Here is a 19949-nt window from a genome sequence, read left to right on the forward strand (position 1 = left end):
AGATAAAACTAAGCTGAATGTAAAATAGTGACCCAAACCTTCTGTAAGTTATACACCAACTTTGACCCACTGCGTACCAGTACACCCAGTATTCATGTGTTATGAAATGTAATAACTAACATTAAAAGTGTGCTAAGATAATCCTACTAAACCGTTTGCTTGTCGACAACGTGCCCGATCATATTTTTTTGGGCTGGTTTGACTTCGTTGTAGCTTTGTTGCTATGTTCCTAAATTTCAACTGTTGCTTTAGAGCAGTGTTACTGTAACTAATAGCGACGACGATCAAAGTAGAAATAAAATGCAGAAAATGTAAAGTCGTTATAAATTAAGTGTATATTACATGTATGTGCTTCTAAAAGTGGTTTTGAGTCATGGTCAGCACCATCTGTCAGACTGTCATTACTTGTCATTGTAATGATATGAGTTTGTAAAAATGATCATTCACACAGTTTTTCCCTCCATCCACAATATGCCTGAGTTTCCTCTCAATAGCCGCCCTATTTTCCGGCTTTGTGTCCTCATTCATTTCTGAATGCCGAGCACTCAGCGTTTCCTCTCGCTGTAGTTCTAAACCACACTCCCTCCTGCACAGATCTCATGTCTGCATTCTTCTCCTGTGAGGTCTTTTTAGATCAGTCCCTCGTGAGTGCTGTTTGACATGATAATCTATGCATGGAGTTTGTCTACATGAACATGACATATTGTCTATTTTGTTGCAGCTTGTGAATGTTTTGGCCTCGAATCCGTCTCGTCTCACGCAGTCCTGACATGCACCGCAGGCAGGCCTCGCTGAGAGGATCTCTAGCCAGGAGACAGCCTCCTCCTCTAGGGAGGTCAGGGCTGAAGCTAGGTCAGGTCTGAGTAGGTGGAGATTTTGGCTCATCAAGTGGCCGACGTGGAGTGTTTGAGCCAGTTGCCAGGCAAAGAGGAAGGTTTTGATTTTAGCATTGCGTCTTTTCGAGCAGCTTGTCGCAATTAGTGATGTCAGCAGGGAGAGAAACAAATATGAAGCATTTCTTCAAAGGGGCAGGCATATCCTTCCCATGAGTTCATTCTTTCCTCGGGTTTCTCAAGGAAAATGGGGGCAAAAGTGCAGCCCACTCCTATTCAGTCAGTTAACTTTTGCAGCGGAGGGCAGTTCCTGTTCTTTTGCGGGCAGGGTGTCACATTTAAGTCGACTAAATGAGTTACATCCAAACAGTGACGAAGCATAAACCGAAATACAGTTTTCATGTGAATCCTGTTAAATTCTGAACATGATAAGACTAATAACCAATAATCAAACTATTGACAGTCCTGAGCTCATGTCTCGGCTCTGCAGCTGTACGTTTATTTCCTTTATGAAACAGCATGATAACTTTCTCTAAGGCACTGCTTACATTTCATTTGCCTGCAGTATTTTAGATAATATTTCACGGTGCTCTAGTTTGCGAGCGCTGGCCGTGTTCTTCATGGTCTCTGCTCGCAGTGCCAAGTTTCCCCACTCTCCTCCTGGCTGTAGGTATCCCATGCAGAGGCCATCTGTCTCTCCTCCCCTAATGTTAAGGGTGGAGTCCACTGTAAGCACACCCCACCCCCCCTTTTTTTCTGTCCCTGCTTTCCTACTTAGTCCCAAATACTCACTGTAAAACAAACAGAACATAGCATGGATGGAGTTCAGTTTCTCCGTGTGCTTTGACAGGCCTGAAAGCTGACACAGTGAGATAGACAAACTACGTACGGTAACATTTGGAGTGTCGTGTCAGGTAGCTGCAGTATGCGGAGCATGTTCGGGGGAGAGAAGCCCGGCCTGAGACACGTGTCTGCAATCTGCATGCATCAACACAATGTCACGCATGCCAAACATGTTAGTTTACTACACAGGCAACCAGTGTCTGATCTGTATCATCTATCTACTGCAGATATTCATTCTTACATTTGTATTCCTCTTCTGATTAGACAGTCTATTTGTAAATATTTATCTCGCAGTCAAGTTTTTTTGTCACCGCGGTGTAATTTTGGTTTATTTTTTTTGTAGAGCAGAATAACCGAGGGAGGTGAAATAGTAAGGTGACAACAAACAGCTGTCGAGTCATGTCAGATTGGTGTGAAGCGGAGAATGCAAAACGCACACAGCTCTCTGACCCTGATTCTCCCCCACACCAGCGCACCCAAAGGACTCTGGCAGACGCAATACAAACACAGGGCAACACATGCACTGCAAAGCGCATTATGGCACAGTGAGGATTTCTTTTTTCTTTTCTTTTTTTTAGACCGGCTCGTGAATCAGTGATCTGGGGGGGAATGTAAACGGAGCCCAGAATTATTGTGTTGAGATGTGTCTTTTCCAAACGACTGGTATATTAGGCAGTGCGGGTTAAATACTTTAGGTAAATAGGTTAAAAGCCTAAATACAGTGTATGGAGCTGTACTGGATTAATTTGCACAGTAATTCAATAAGCACAAGGAAAATATTTTGAAAATGTGGGTCAGGCCTAGCAGAGGAAGAAACAAATAGGAAAGCCTCAGCAGGGTTTCCACCAGTGTATTACATGCCCGGCGGCCCACCGGGTCTTCGTTGACTCCCAGCCGAGCCGAAGCATCAGGGAATATTTTTTAATGCATTTGTGAGACGCTTTTTAAAAAACTAAAACGTGTCATCCAAATTCCCCAAAAGTCATGCTTACCATCCAGTTGAAGAGAGTTAACCCTGAAGTTAGTGACAACTTCAGTTCAGGCTCATGCTCTCTACCCCCCTCTCCGCACACCCCCCACGTACACACCCCTTCCACCCCATCTCCACCCCTTGGGTCTAACAACTTTTCTAGCGGAAACCCTGCCCGTGTATTATAGCACAGCAGGAAACTTCACAACACAATGCAACATACATTTAGGTTCCAGCAGCCATTCAAACAAAATGCCTGAGTCTAAGACGCATGATCACACACTTATTCCTTACTTTTGGAAGAGAGAGAGAGAGAGTGTGTGTGTGTGTGTGTGTGTGTGTGTGTGTGTGTGTGTGTGTGTGTGTGTGTGTGTGTGTGTGTGTGTGTGTGTGTGTGTGTGTGTGTGTGTGTGTGTGTGTGTAATCACTGAAATTACAGGGGACGTAATGGAGCACAGGGAGCCTCAGCCTCCTTGGCTATATTCCTCACAAACCAAGATAGCATTGCTGTGGCTTACCGCTCACATTCATGCCAAAGACTCAAAATATCAGCCAGCGGACCACTTTTATAAGCTTTACTCCATACACATTCGAGACTACGTACAAAGTGGAAATTTATAGCTCCCAAATATAGTTTACTCCAACTGCAACCATGTCAAAGAAAACTGAGATGTATGGTTTAAATATTTTGAATGAAATCAACCTTTTTACACTTTTATATGTAAAATAAACGCTTTCACTAGATTTAATGTGAATTTACTCTACAATTTAGTCTTGACCGGTGTTGTAAATCCTCATATAGCCACTTTAAAATCGAAGTGTTTCTATCAATGACTCATTTGTGTTATTGTACTCTCACACACACATACACACAAAAAAAAAAAAAAAAACTGAGCCTGTGATGGATTTTTTTATTCCCTTCACAGTTGCAGACACAACCTGTAATTTAGGATTTATTTCAGGTTAGTTTTCCAAGATATAGTATTCATTCCTACCAAGCTTGTTGTTTTTTACTCTATCAACTTTAATATATAGTCCACAAATTATTAGCATGAAATGACATCATTTTTAATGTTGTTTTTTTCTTTCTCTTTTTATTTAAGTTAAAGCGTAAGCGTTTTTTTTCGCTATATCGTGTCTACTACAAAATGTAAATGTCATCATCCTCAAAAAAAACTGTAGTGGGCTTAACTCAAATTAAAGAAGAGCTGACAACAGGGTTTCTCCCATATTTTTGCCTCCTCCTTTTGCCTTTCCGACCGGGAAACTCCTCAACATTTATCATGAATAATCTTCTTACACGCTGATCCATAAAGTTTTGCATGTTTGTCTGACATTACCCATGTTGCCAGATCGTCTGCGAAACACAATCTACACACATGGCGTACAAATTTAAACCCATCTGTCACCACAACCTCCGATTCTAGGGGCGTGTGCACAGCTGCTCCCTGCGCAGGCAGTCCTTCCTGCTGTCTTCCATCCTCCTCCCTCTGCTGCTGATGTGAGTCCCTGCCTGCAGGTACCGCTGCTAGAGAGAGGAGGGTTTGTCTCAGCCAGCAGCGAAATTTACAAGAATTTGCCAAATTTTAAGATATACGTGGCAAAGTCAAATAAACATTCAGGCTACATAGAGACAGCTTTCCTGTTATTGAAATAAGTGGTTGTGTGAAATATACTGACAGTGGATGGGATACTGGAGGCAAAGCTGTTGAAAATCTAGTTTTTCAACATGTTTATCCATATTTATGTAGAACAGGTGGTTTGATCATTTACTTTATCTTCCCCCCCAACCTTTACACCACCCAAAAAAAGCCTCCCATATTTTGTGACCTAAATGTTGGCGGGTATAAATTAAGGGCCTTATAAAAAGAAGGAATAAAACCATCAAATTGCAACGTTTTGTTTCATCTCAGTCCAGGGCCGTTTTTTTTGTTTTCCTGCTTAAAAGGTGCTCTGATAATTAGCGAGAGAGAGAGTCTGAGTGTCCTGCGGTGAATGTGTGTTGCTAATTAAGAGGGAGAGCTGAGTGGCGCACAGATGAAGTCTGCTCCATTTTTTTTCCAACCAGGAATCCAATCCATGTCTGAAACAAATAATGGATGTTAGTGTGACTCTGGGAGGACTTGTAATATTAATGATGAGTGATGGGAATGATTTCATGACTGCAGCTTGTAGAAAAATAATCAAAACTTTAATGAAAATATATGTTGGACGGCCGCGTTGATGTAGGGATCAAAGTTTGAGTTTGTTATAAAGAAAAACTGAGATATTGTTGGTCTATGTTTCTTTCAGTTGGCGCTATCTGAAGTGCTCTAGTAATAACAAAACACGTGTAATCCCACTAAGACGCACCACATCGCATGAGGATACACCACTCTCCTATTTCCCAACATCAACACGACACTCCTCGACTACGTGACGCTCATGAGAAGCAGAGGTTTTTTTTTACACCCTCATTCACTTCATCTCGTCTGTTGCTAGCACGTCTGCTTCAGTGGGGTTGTAGCTTTTACAGGAGGGAGCTATTATGGTAGAGCAGGAGAGTGAAAGAAAAAGGCACTTTTGCAGCACTTTCATGATTTTCTCATGTAGAAAAATCACATTTCCATGTTTTTCTTGCAAAAACTATAAAATGCAGTACAACTTTAGCAGACCTTTTTCCTGTCATCTAGATTTTAATTCACCGACAATTTTCTTCCACCGCAAGACACCAGAGAACAAAAACTGTAATCTTTGAATCAAGTTTAATTATAGTTGCAACAATGGGGTGTTCCCATTGTTTATTTGAATCTAATCTCTGTCCCTTTCTCCCAGCAGGTGTGAGCAGTAACCAGGTGATTGTTCCTGAGAAAGTAGACGCGGTGCTGGGGAAGAACATTACACTGGGCTGCAGGATAGAGGTGGGCTCCAACCTCAGTCTCACGCAGAGCTCCTGGGAACGTCGTCTTCCTTCAGGCACCATTACCTTGGCAGTGTTCAACCCCGAATTAGGAATCTCCATCTCTCAAGAGTACTCCAAGCGCATCTCCTTCGTTTCCCCCTCCATACGAGATGCCACCATTGTCCTTGAAGGAGTTGGCTTTGCAGATGTCGGCTCCTACACCTGCAAAGTGGCGACGTTTCCTCTGGGAAATACACAAGCATCGGCCTACGTTAATGTAATAGGTAAAGTAGACCTGTGTCACTCTCATCTTCATTGTGTTGAGTGCTTTCTCATGCTGTCTTTAATCTCACGTTTCAAAGCAGGACATTTGAGGCTGTGATTGAGCAAAACTTAAGTGTAGGAATAATACCGCCTGAATCCACCTAGCTCTAAAATAACTCCCTTGTCAGACAGTACAGTACATTTTAATCTCTGTAGCAATCTGCAGCTGTACACAATCTTGCAATATGGTCCCACTCATCTCACTCACCCCCCACACACCCCCGTCAATCACTCTGAAAAAGTGCTTAGTCGCTCCTTTTTTTTGTCACTATAACTTCTTAGAAATGTTTCATCTTTCCTCAATAAGGCCCATTATGTATTTATGCAAGATGCAGTCTACAGCATGTCCTCTCCCAAACACATTAACAGAAAGTACGACCAGTCCCAACATATTGCAACTAAGTTGCATGCAACAACAAGTTAATTGTAGGGCGTGATACACAGTAACTCTCATGAAATTTGGTTGCATTCAATCAGGCTGCATGGGAAAAGTTTCATATGTAGTGCTGTTCTTAATTCTACAATACGCAGATGTTTCCCTTTAGGTAGTGAAGGTTGTTGCTCTCTATCCTCGGCCCCAGCAGTTGTCGCTAAACTTGAAAAGTTGTCATCCATCTCAGGCTGTGTAATCAGCATTTGTAAAGCTCTCAGGAGCAATGAAGGAGCAGATGGTGCACTCTGCAGCTTAACAAATATGCAATAAAAAAATACTATACTTTGGGGTATTTAGCATTTCCTTTCTGTGATAACCCTGACGAAAAGCCAAGAAAACTAGGCCACCATATTTAATAAATACATAAAAAGACTTTAATTATTGCTACTTGTATGAGTGAAAACTATTATTTTCCTCCAGGTATTACAAACGTGAAGTTATACAGTCTGTGAAGACGTGTGCACATTCATATCTGACACTGTAAGAGTTCCTCCTCTCTGAGAGTCACGAGCGTCGAATTTTATCTCTGGTCAGCGCATGTTTCAAGACCTGAATGGTTGTTGGATTGCTCTCAGGCAGTGCTGATAGAAGGAGATTGCACTGCAGGCAGTAGTTTCTCATCTCCCTCGAGAGAACGAAGAAGACTCTGATGACTAATGAGTGGTACATTAAGTGCTGCTGCGACAGCCACAGTGTCTGGGACCTCAAAGAGTTCAATTACACCTTGCTCTCCTCTCTGAGCAGCTTCTCAGGTGTGTTTTTTTTTCGCATTAACACACCTATACACAAACACATGCTTAGGCTTTCTTCACAATTCAGATGTAATTAGGGTGTGATTACAGTAGAAATGTATGTTCTCGGCAATTTGATACATTACATGTAGGAATTAGGTTATCCCATAGGGTATTTTTCTTACAATTACAAGACCTCAACTCAGCAGATTCAAGTTCCCAAAGCTGCGATGAGAAGTGGCTTCTTCATCTCTGCTCGTATCTTTTTCACAAGACTGTTTTAGAGAGAGAATGAGGTGCAACAGCGGCATCCCGCATCGGTTATTTAGTTTGTGCTCATTTCACAGTTTTGATCTGGGAATTAAGTCGCAACACACATCACTGTAATTAATAGGTGCAGTGGACATCACACTTCCTAAAAACTATACAAATAATTAAAAACGTATCACAGGACACTTGGAATGATAACAAATGCTTCCACACGGGTGCACTGCATGGTACATGCACTGTGACAGGTATAAAAATTCTGATCAGGCCCAGTTGATACTGATTTCGAGGAATAGATCTAAGAAAGAGGGTTTATTGTTGGGGTACTGATGGCAGGAGCTTCAGTCACAAAGGCTCAACTGGCTGCTGCTTCAATAGGAACAGTGACTAATGTGACATCTGCTCTTTATATCTATGGGAAAGACATCAGTAAATAGGGTCAGAAATTGTGGTGGACAGCGCACATTTGATGACAGCGGTGCGCATGCATTAGTGCGATATGTAGGAAGAAGCAAAGGAGCAGCTCTTCCTCAGGTGAATGAGGATGTCAGTGCAGGCTGTGATCAGACTGTGTCAGCAAGAACAGTTGACAATTACACAGAGAGGGATATTATAATAGGGCTGCAGTGCATAAACCGCTCATTACAAAGATGAATGCACATTTGAGAGCTCATGGTGTAAAAGACAGGCACTGTTCTACAGAGATGTGGAAAAAAGTGATATAGTCATCACCATCGACAAGGGGGAGAGGGCATGTGTCGAGTACACCAAGAGAACGAAGGTCTGAATGTTTGACCCCCTACAGTGAGGGGATCCGGTGGCTCTGTTATGCTGTGGGGTACATTTTGCTGGCGTGGCTTGGATCCACATGTCCCCTTAGAGAGAGGGATCACTGCAAATTAATACAAAGTTGTTCTGAGTGATGACCTTTATGTTATGATGAAAAATATCTACCTGGGAGTGGTCTCTTCCTGGGTGACAATGGAAGAGACCCCCATCCATAAGGTGTCGTGGAAAATGTCCTGCAAATACTTAAAACTCAAGAGACAGGCACACAAAAGCAATGAGGGTTGAAGATGAATATATATGAATAGATGAGTCAGGGGTAAGTAAGAGGTTCAATGGCTTTTTTTAGTAGTTCCTGAGGATACAAAGTCTTACAGGATTGGTTGTCAGACCTACTGCTATATATATAAAATATAAAATAAATATACACCTAACACAAGCACAAGCCCACACACATCTCACCCATACCCATGACCACATACACATTCATACCCGTACCCATAAAACTTAAAATAAGATATAAAATATACAGTGCATCCGGAAAGTATTCACATCCCTTCACTTTCCCAACATTTTGTTATGTTACAGCCTTATTCCAAAATGGATTCAATTCCTTTTTTCTCTCATCTACACACAATACCCCATAATGACAAAGCGAAAAAGGTCTTTTAGAATTTTTTGCAAATGTATTAAAAATAAGAAACAGAAATATTGCATGTACATAAGTATTTACACCCTTTACTCAGTACTTTGTTGAGGCACCCTTGCCAGCGATTACAGCCTCAAGTCTTCTTGGGTACAAGCTTGGCATACCTGTATTTGGGGTATTTCTCCCATTCTTCTCTGCAGATCCTTTCAAGCTCTGTCAGGTTAGATGGGGAGCGTTGCTGCACAGCTATTTTCAGGTCTTTCCAGAGATGTTCAATCAGGTTCAAGTCTGGGCTCTGGCTGGGCCACTCAAGGACATTCAGGCTTGTCCCGTTGGGCGGCCAGCTCTAGGAAGAGTCCTGGTGGTTCCAAACTTCTTCCATTTACGAATGATGGAGACCACTGTGCTCTTCTGGACCTTCAATGCTGCAGACATTTTGTTGTACCCTTCCCCAGATGTGTGCCTCAATGCAATCCTGTCTCGGAGGTCTACAGACAATTCATTTCATGGCTTGGTTTCTGCTCTGACATGCACTGTCAACAGTGGGACCACCATCATGTCCAATCAATTGAATTTACTACAGGTGGACTCCAATCAAGTTGTAGAAACATCTCAAGGATGATCAGCGGAAACAGGATGCACCTGAGCTCAATTTTGAGTGTCATAGCAAAGGGTGTGAATACTTATGTACAAGCGATATTTTTTATTTTTAACAAATTTGCAAGAATTTCTAAAAAACCTTTTTCACTTTGTCATTATGGGGTATTATGTGTAGATTGATGAGAAAAAAGGGAATGTGATCCATTTTGGAATAAGGCTGTAACATAACAAAATGTGGGGGAAGTGAAGGGGTGTGAATACTTTCCGGATGCACTGTACATTAGCCAACTAACCTATCTGAAAAGACAAGCTAAGTTGAGCTTAACCTATCAGGACACAGCACATAAGAAAATACGTCCTTATATAAGGCAGCGGTCAGAGTTCAGCATTAGTTCAGCACACATGTACAGTTTCCCCACAACAGGGACATGTAGTACATTAAAGAATATAGCAATAAATGATAAACCTCTGACGTTTCAAGCTACTTTCACAAGGGCACAATGGGTCACTGAGCGGTTTAATGAGTATGAAAGTGATGTGAATCATGTGCTGTGGCCTTCGCAGTCTCCACATCTCTGGCGGCACGTGGTGACTCAACACCTCACTAAGACTTTTTATGTTGTTTTTTCCTGTAACTTGTCATCTGTGTATATATTGGTTCACAGCTTCCTTGTTTTATTTTGTCACCTTTGTTTCTACATCTCCTGATTAAAAAAAAGAAAAGAAAAGAGGCCCAAGCACTTACGGAACAGTTAAGGAGGAAATGTGCAACAGTTTTTGAGCCAAAAGTCTCAACCAGTAAGCAATTGGAAGGAAGCAGATGAAGAAAGTATGATGGATAGTGAATGAATTTGAATGACCTTTTGTTTTATGCTGCTGACAAGTCAATGGGAAATGTACTGAGCAGTTATCGACTTTCTTAAAAACAAAACATGCACACACTTTGAGTTGAATGATTGATGTTGATAGTAAAAAGTAAAAAAATAAAAGTAGATAATTCAAGCATTCAAACTTCATTATCACACTGTGAACAGCTTTCTCCTCATTTTCTTCTTTCTTTTTGAAAGTTGTCTGCTCATTCATGTGACCAATAATGCACCTCTTTTGTTTTCTTTTTTTTTTTTGCTAAGTCATAAAATTGAGAAATTAGCCATGCAGAGATATCAAAAGTTGCTTACTCATGAAAGCTTAAAACTGAAGAGTGTTTCATTTTTCTTTTCAATCTTGTCAAATAATGTTGGACTTTTTGTTCCCAGTGTCTGTGTAGAATGTGACAGCAAGTTATATTCAATGTTGTACACTCTCATGCTTTACTATCAGCTAATGAGGCAAGACTTAGTTAACAGCTTTCTCAATAAAAAACTTGTTTTAGTGCTTGAAAGCATTGAATCTTTGTTTATTATCATCACCAGCTTTGTGCATCACAGTGTCCAAAACCTATAAGGAAAAATGTGGCTGCTGACTTCAAAACTGCCATTAATCAACCTGCTAAAGTGACTGCTTTAAATAATGAAAACTGCCAGTCTTATAGGTCTTTAGTTGATATATTTCTTAGTAAAAATGTCCAGATATGATGTATAATTATTGAACACTCAGGGGGTCCCGCTCTGACGTCAGTGTTTAGTGTGCATATGTAGAGCAGTGTGTGTGTGGGTGGGTGAGAAAGGGCCAATGCAGCCAGATCGCTGAAGGGAAATCGTTACCCTTTCCCCCCCTAAAGCATTTCCACTCATCCAAAGCGCTCCCCTCCCTTCCTGACAGCGACTCCAAATTAACACGTCTCTCTGATTTAGTCTTTTGGAGGGTTCAGCCAGCTCGCGTCCCAACATAGTGCAGCTACTGTTTATAGTCGGATGCCTGTGAGGAGGGGCAAAGAGAAGTGAGTGAAGAATGTGAGGTGGATGACTGAGGACCACGTCCCCGCCCATGTGCTGGATACAGGAGACGCCAGGTTATTTTTGGGAAATGGGGTGCCGGGAGTTATTTGAATGTGTAGTTGGGAGCTCGGCAGGGGGAGGAGGAGGGTGGCAGATGTCTTAAAGGTGATGGCCTTGTCTTGTGGATTAGGTCAGTGTGTGCCTCCACGTGCCGCCTTTAAAACTGTCACCAATCCAGTAAGTGGAACAGCTGTTAGTGCTCTTTTTAAGAGGGGATGGAGAGAGAGGAAAAGAGGAAAAAATGAACATGAGACCAGAGGGAAAGTCTAGGAATCTAGACATGTGGTGGAAGTAATGGAAAAACATATTGGTATCAGTGTCTTGTGTAACCTGTGTAGCCAGTTTACTGCGTTTCCTCTCCATTGTGGCCTCGGCAGACTCTCTTTTGTATTTGGGCTGTCCTTTTTCCTTTTTCGTCTCGCTGGACTTTCCCCAAGCATCACTTCTGACAGGTTGTGATTATTAAACAGGCCCCCGTTCGTTTATATCACAGGATAAATGGTTTCACTGCTTTGTGCAACAGGTAGAGAGGGCTGCGTTACTTTGGTCACGTCCCTCTTTCATGGATCTGTTTTGCCTCTCCGTTATGGCGAAACCTGCTATTATTCTCAGGAAGCCAGTGTAACATTACCACAGCTCTAAAGCACTGAGAAGCGTACAGTAACTTTGTTCCTCGTCTTCCAGCAACAAACTGTCAAATACAAACACATCACTCTGCTGACCGCCTCGGATCCTGTTCTGTGAAAGGCCCCCCCTCCCCCAAAGTTATATACATACTGTAGGGACTGATACGTTTTTGTCAGATCCATACAGTACGACCATTAGATGCCTTCTCAAACACAACATATCTTCGACAGTTGACACACAACAACAAAGAGAAATGCCTCCACATGATTGAATAGCATGCTTCATCAATTTTTAATGCATATATGTGAAATGGAAGAAGTCAATCTGCTCTCTCTGGCAGTTAAGTATACTGAGGCCACATCCTTTAGTCCATATACTTTTCTACATGCCTGATGGACATTATTTATTCATATATATAAACAACAAGATCAATATTCATTTCCTATTATTTTTCTCCATTCTGTTATTCCCTCCCCCCCTTCCCCTCCTCTTTTCTCTCTGTCTCATCTCCTCTCCGCTCCACTTCACACAGTGGAGCCAAAGGTGTATGTATCCACCGGCCCCACGGCTCTGCTGGACGGCGGGAACGAGTCGCTGGTAGCCACCTGCATAGCAGAGCGTGGCCGCCCCGCCGCCGAGGTGTTCTGGGAAACGGAGCTGTACGGGAGGAGCGAGAAGCACAGTCAGGACGAGACCAACGGCACCACCACAGTACACGTGCACTACATGTGGCAGCCGCAGAGCTACGCACAGGGGAAGAAGCTCAACTGTGTGGTCCGGCACCCGGCCCTGCAGACAGAGTTCAGCATACCCTACACACTAAATGTTCACTGTGAGTGCTGAATCATGCAGTTCCTGTCTTTTCTGACACATTATAGGATAAGGCTGGTGATATGTTTTTCTTATTGTCAACAAATTCCATGAAAACACCAAAACCAACAATGACTTGAACTTACTCATACTAAATATGCCTGTGTGCCTAAAGCCAGATGTAAGTCCTTTTATGTCCAAACAACTGACTCACAACATGAAGTGCTACATTTCACATTTCTTATGTATTGCTTTAGGAAAAAGTACATTTCAAGATCAAATTGGCTTTTCACCAAGTACAGAGGAAGACGTTCTGCTCAGCGTTGTTCTTTTCATAATGTAATAAATTGGAAACATTAAAGGGAGTATTTAAAAATGCTGCGAGTCCTTGGGAGGTTGAAATCACAGTCACAGTTTTTTGGATTCAAATCTGAACAAGAAAGCTTTAGAAAGAAATCTTATTTCCACATCGTGGAATATATAGGACATATTCCTTCAATACAGTGAACCTTAACACTGTTAATACTCAGCATTACACTAGACCTGCTGTCCCCATCAAATAAACAACAAATGCAATGTTTTGTTTAAAATAAAAGTATATATTCATGCCCAGTTTATAAAGATTTATGTCTTTAGGAACAAAAGAGTTCAGACTGAGTGCCACAGAAAGAGCAGAGGAAGTAATGTTGAAGGTCAGACTAAGACGTTGTTGTTTTTGGTCTTTAAATGTGATTTGTTGACAAATGGAAAAATATAGAATATTGTATCCTTTAAATTCCAACTTAAAATGTTTCAATAGATATAACTCAGTCTGAGAAGGTTTTGTGGTATCCTCCCGTCACAATGTTTCACCAACTGCACCAAATAGTTTTTCACTACTTTGTTTTAGGTTAAGTACAATGGCTGCTTAACTCATTGTGTGCAGTTATGCAGTGTATTGAAATCATTATTGCAATTTTTAATCAAGTTTTGAATTTTCACTTTTATAAGTCAAAAACAAAGCAAAATAATTTAGTTCCTGAAATAACCAAGATGTATACTCGTGATCACAATATCTAACAACATAATGATTATTAAAGCTCTAAAAGCTTGTCAGCCCTAAGAGAGGCACAGTATATCTAACAGCGATATTAACCCATGCTGATAGCTTGATTTATGAATAGCTGCTCACTAGCTCTCCTCCCTCACCCATAAAAGAGCCATTTAAGACTCATCTTAATATTATAATCATTGATGCATACTTCCCTGGCGAGTGGTAGTAAGGCTTAGCCCCTGTTTGGACTGTGTGAGTGCAGGCTAATGAAGGTATTTTATGAAATATTGATCAGGGCTCAGCAGCAACACAAGTAGCAGGAGGCTGTGGGGGGGTGGGGTTGGGGAGCAGTGGACGGAGAGGCAGAAAAACCAGGGGTAATATAGGAAGAGAGGCTTTCCAGTTCAATAAATCATGTCAAATGCAGAGGCAAGGGATTTTAAGTGCAAAAGAAGCACAATTTCAACATTGAACTGTGTGAAAAGGGTCAGTGGACAACATGAGCAGAGGCATCTTCCTCTGAGCAGTAATGAGTTCCTCATTTGTACTCCAGAGAAGTCAAAATGAAAAAATTGGATATCTAAGTCAGTGTTTGCCATGTTTTATTACATTGGCATAAGTTGGGTTCATTTAGGAGTCCTCCTGCTTCCTTGTGTTTTTTTTTCTTTGTCATGGTGAAGCAGTGGAGTTTATTATTGGCTGCAGTACATCTACTGCCTGAGTGAGTCTGTCATTTTCTAACTTTCCACCGACCCAGGGTCATTCGTTTGTTCTCTTGGCTTGCGTTCACCAGCAGATCCTGTACCCTGCTGCAGTCCTGTAAAGCCTTTGTTTAAATCATCGCTGCTGGGCTTATAATGCACACTTTGTTCCTTCTGGAAAAGCTCATTTGTCATCAGGCTGCCCTGCATCACAATGGCTGATCATTAAGTCCATAGTGTTTTAACTTCTGGAAAAAATAGTGTGTAGTGTACTATTGTAGCAGGTAAAAAATAAAACAGACTTTAAAAAAAAGTTTTGGTTCTTTGTAAATAATGCAATTTTTAAAAAAAAAAACATTTTAACCCTTTGTTTAAATTTGTTTTACAGTTGCACCGACGGTATCAATAACAGGAGATGATAAGAATTGGTATGTGGGACAAGAAAATGTAAAGTTCATCTGTGGTGCCAAAGCCAACCCACCTGCCCATCGCTTCACATGGACCAGGTCAGTATCCCCCAACGACTTTCGGCTCGAGTAACAATCTGAGAAGTTGTCCTCGTCCTTTAAGTGAGGAGATAGCTGTGTTATGATTTGAATCCATAACTTGCAGTGATTTCGAGTAACCACAGACACATAAAACTAAAGCAGGAGTGCCTTTTAGATGCTGTTTCTCTAATGGTGACTCAGCGTTGGCTCCAAAACAAACCTCACTGTATTGAAGTGAAGAAGGAAAACCTCAACTTCTCACTGGAAATACTCAGAGCCTAATGTATTTTTAAAGGTCTGAGTAGCTCATTTCCTTCTTCTAGGCTGAAATTTAGTTTGCTATTGTTTTAATTGTAAGGGGGTGTCTTAAAAATAAGACATATGCTCTGTAAAAGTACAAACCTGGCACTGTTTCACCAACTTGATATGCAATGAATCAGCACTATTCGAACAATCCATCCAGAGCTGCACCTTACACCTCAGCTACTTACATCTAAATATCTAAAACTCTACAACATGATTAAGAGGCTGCGTTCTTCAGAGAGTCCCAGTTATTGCTTACTGTTGCACAAATTTGGGGGACTGAAATACAACTTCCTGGAGATAATACGTTATTTTTTTTGTACATGATCCAGTTGTAGTCCTGACTTTTGAGAATATTTCACTTTTACTGTATGTGTGCATTTGTTTTGTTGATCAACAAATAAGCACATTTGTTGAGTGACTAATGTTATAATTAATATTACATGAAAGATCAGCTGCTGTTGGGTCCAGTTGCACAGATCTCAACTGTGTTTAAACAAACTTAAATTAAGCAGCAAGGAAGCGACTGTCTATAATTATCTCGAGCATAACTTTGAAGCCTGGACACTGGAGCTGTCGAATGCGCGGCTGCACCCATCGGGAAGACTCCCTGCTATAAATAAAAGATTCCAAACAGTTCATGCATCAGAGCAACGCTGTCCCATTGGCAGCTCTTTGTCATCATCCTGCCTTGAAAATGTGAAATGTGGTCTTATTTGAACTGACAGGACCAGTAAAGTCTAGAGAGCCAACCTCTTTATTTTCCTTCTTTTTTTCTCACCAGATGTTAAAACCTTGTGTTCATGTAGAAAGCTTTTACTTGACTGATGGAAGTGCAGTCAGCTCAAATTATCTCAGTCATGTGATCATATAATAGTCGCAACAGGCCAACTGAACCAGCAGAGCAGTGATGTCACCGCAAGTCACGTTTGGTTTTTCACTCGTGTTTTGGAAATGATTTCTCATACATGAAAACACAATGACGTTTATACTTTGCGGTTTTTGTATGCAGCTCTTCACACTGTAATGTAACATTTCTGCACAGGTTGGATGGAGTGATGCCCGAGGGTGTCGAGATCTCAAACAACAGCTTTGCGTTCACTCGCCCTTTGGACCGCAATGATTCTGGAGTTTACCGCTGTGACGTGACAAATGACATCGGTCTCCGCAGTCATAATGTAAACCTCTGGGTTCAAGGTACTTTTTGATTCACTTGCATTTTTTTACCATCTGCTCATTCACATAAATTATTTTTAATGTATCTCCATGTTCTTCTTGACATTCATTGGGCCTATTTGATGTAAGGTTACCCTCTCAGTACGATCGCCCTCAGTTCAACACTTCTAGCAGAGTTAAGCCTCCATATAAATTTCCCTGCCCAGATCCACTTTCACACATTCCTGGCAACAGAGAAGCACAGAGTGCAGATGAAGAGTATCAGTACCAAACGTTTCCAGTGTTGTGGTTTTGGAAACATTAGATTTTTCAGATAAGGAATAGAGTGTTTACCCCTGCTGGTTCAGCACCGATGTAGCTGTTTTCTTTGTTTTTTTTCAGGTCAGGTTTCAAAGAGGGATATAATGAATTGTGTTTGCAGATTTGCAGTACACAGGAGTTTGAATATAACTCATAAAATGTATTATTCAACAGTCAATTTTACTCTTAAAGCAGCATTTCATACTGTAAATTAAAGCTACAGGCCTGACAGAGGACCTCACACAATCATCTTAAGGAGTTTTCCCAACTCTCATTTGTTCAATGTTGCTGATTTATTGACACAAATCTTCACCAGAAAACTCACAGTATACTAAACAACTCCCGTCTGCTTCCTGTGTCTGTCCATGCTTCGCTACTTGAGTTCATTATCGTAAAGTCAGGGTGTGGATCCTGAGAACTCGACATCTTTTTATTTTCATTTCTCCTCTGCTCCTTTTAATCCTTTTCCAAACAAAGCAACTGCTGCTTTTGGACACGTTCTCAGCTAACACACACAGTTCTTTTGGTTTCGCACTGTCTAGAGGAAAGAGCTGGAGAAGCCCCAAAAAAAAAGAAGGGCTGTCAGGCTCCATCTGTTTACAGGCCCGGTTTGGAGTCCCGCTCCAAACGAAAGCACAGCTGACATCCTGTCCAGGAAGGACTTGCACTGAGCAATTATCTTGCTTCTCTTGTCAAATATTAAGACTTGGGCATGCGGCCTCTCACCTCCCTCCCCCATGGAGATAGCCAGGTTGAGTATAGCTACATTCCCTCCCCTGTTGTGACAGCTTGGTGTAGCTGTTTCAGATTCCCAGTTGTCCCTGTGGCATTGTAGTTTTTGGCTGCTGGTCCTCTTCGGTGATCAGCTACATGTTTGCAGATGCTCATAACCTACATGAGGTTAAAATGTCCCCCCTCCAGGGTGGGATTGGCACACACACACACACACACACACACACACACACAGTATATAATTGCAGGTAATTAGATTCTTACTCAGTTACACAAATTGTGGAAATCATTACAGCTCTACAGGGATTCCGGTTTTGATAACTAGTACCTAAAAGCCGGAGATGCAGACCTCTGTTAATGCGAGTCATATTGCTTTGTAGTCAGGCCTTTGATGTGCTGTTGCACAGATCGACGAGTGGTGTCAGGCTGCTCTCAGCCCCCGAGGCTGCAGGTCAGATTGGAGACACTTATCCTGACCTTGAGCTATGCACAGCCCATCTATCAGTGGCTCTGGCTGCTATCACAAACGCTGGCCACCGGAGGACAAATCAGATGCAGGAGCCACACATCGATCACAGTGTTTCATCTTCTCACATGACTTCCCCACAGCAAGGTTTGGAAAGTAAGGGGGGAGCTAATCACACTCAGTCAGATGCTCGTGAGTGCATGTCCTCTGTCCTTCTATCTCTCTCTGATTCCCTCTTTGTCTCTCTCATGCTCACACACAATGACTTTTAGCACTTAACCTTTTCTTGCCCCTCTCATTTCCCCCTTTTTGCTCTACAGCAGATTTCAGCAGATTCTTGGTTCTCAGGAGAGGCATGTCTGTGCTTTAACAGCGCGCACTGTTGTTATAAATTCATCTAAGAACCATTCACACTTGCTTTGTCAGTCGTTACAGAACATAAAGTGCAGTCTTTCTTCTCTGGATATTTTTTTTATGACTTCTCACTCCATCTGCCATCCTTCCTCTCTCGTTTAATCTCATCACTTGTTTGCTCTGCAGATCCTCCCCCCACCACGGCCGCCCCCAGCACCACCGCATCCCTGCTGCACGACACCTCTGGAACTGGCACCGCTGCAGACCAGCAGAGAGCCCTGTTTACCTCCCCGACCCTGGCCTCCTTACCTGACAGCAGCCTGGGTACTATAGTGGGTGGAGCGGTGGGTGGAGTTCTGTTCCTGATCCTCCTGCTGATCCTGGGCGGCGTTTGCTTCATGCGACAGCGCAGAACCTTCAGAGGAGACTACTACACCAAACAGTACCTGGGACCCTCCGACATGCAGAAGGAGTCCCAGCTGGACGTGCTGCAGCCGCACGAGCTGCAGGAGGTTTACGGGGACAAGACGAGCAAAGGCAGCCAGGAGCTGAAACCCAAATTGGGTGGAGACATCATTTACCCCGACTACACCCCTGAACACAAGGATAGGGATGACTGGGTCGACAGGGGGGACAACCACAGGGGCCTCACGGAGGGAAACTACTACCCTGATCACTACAACAACCAAAACATGCACCCCTGTGGACCTCCAGTGCACAGCCCCATAGTGAACAACGGCTCCCCCTACCTCCCGGAGGACTGCTATGACAATGGTACAGACAGCGACTATGTGTCCCACATGGATGGATCGGTGATCTCACGCAGGGAGTGGTACGTGTGAGGAAAGCGATGGGGGGGTGGGGACGGACAAATGACTGAGAATAATTTAAACAAGTGACAGATATAAGTATCATTAAAGGTTGTTTCATTTCAGTAAACAGATGAATACAATTTCTCAGCTCAGTTTCACAATGAGCTCTCTGAATAATACTGCTCTGCCTTGATTGTAACCACTTAACCTTAAGGACGTGTTTGTGGATTGTGTTACCGTTTTTGTAGCGTTTCACGGAGCTACAAAATAAGCCGGAGCGCCTCAGTGATATCATCTCCGCAGGTTCAAGTGGCCTCGGCAGATGGTGACGTTTCAACTGTTGTGAATGAGGTTTTGTATTCTGCTTGTATGTTTGTGCACCTGTGTGTCACAAAGGTCACAGGTCAGGCGTTCAGACCCTTGTTAGTGAAGTATTTATATCCCTGACTGACTGAGCTCTGCTCACATAAAACCTCAAAACTTCTGTGGCATTTTGAAAACGGCCTCTTGATTGCTTACAGCGTTTTCATACAGGTGTTCATCATGGCTGCAACAAGTATTTAAAGCAAGTTATATTGCACGATAAATAAAAGAACAAAGTATAATTAAGTTAAAGGGAAAGTCACATGTTTAAAAGGGAGAATTACAGAGGGAAAAGCAAGCTGACTGATGCAGATGGGTTACCAAAAACACTGCCCCATCCAAAGTTTTGGTTAAGTTATTCAGTGGCTTTGGCAAACTTACACTACCTTCTGTAAATTATTCATGAAATGGCAAACCAGTAGGAGTCATTTTACTTTCAGCTTCAGTTCAACTTATTTAGTTTATGGGTTTCGCTGTTCTTAACCAAATACGCTACTACCAGTATTTAAATGTGTAAATTCAGTCACATT

General features: G+C 42.2%; 1 protein-coding gene across 1 annotated transcript; it reads left to right on the forward strand.

Moving 5' to 3' along the window:
- Positions 1–770: 770 nt before the first annotated feature.
- Positions 771–19086, forward strand: nectin3a (nectin cell adhesion molecule 3a). The gene is made up of 6 exons (XM_062419875.1): positions 771–852; positions 5464–5811; positions 12414–12713; positions 14814–14931; positions 16262–16413; positions 18431–19086. Exons 1-6 carry the CDS (start codon positions 771–773, stop codon positions 19084–19086), a joined length of 1656 nt encoding a protein of 551 aa, XP_062275859.1.
- Positions 19087–19949: the final 863 nt, after the last annotated feature.

The sequence above is a fragment of the Scomber scombrus genome, chromosome 5 (assembly GCF_963691925.1).
Source record: "Scomber scombrus chromosome 5, fScoSco1.1, whole genome shotgun sequence".
NCBI classification, from domain to species: Eukaryota; Metazoa; Chordata; class Actinopteri; order Scombriformes; family Scombridae; genus Scomber; species Scomber scombrus.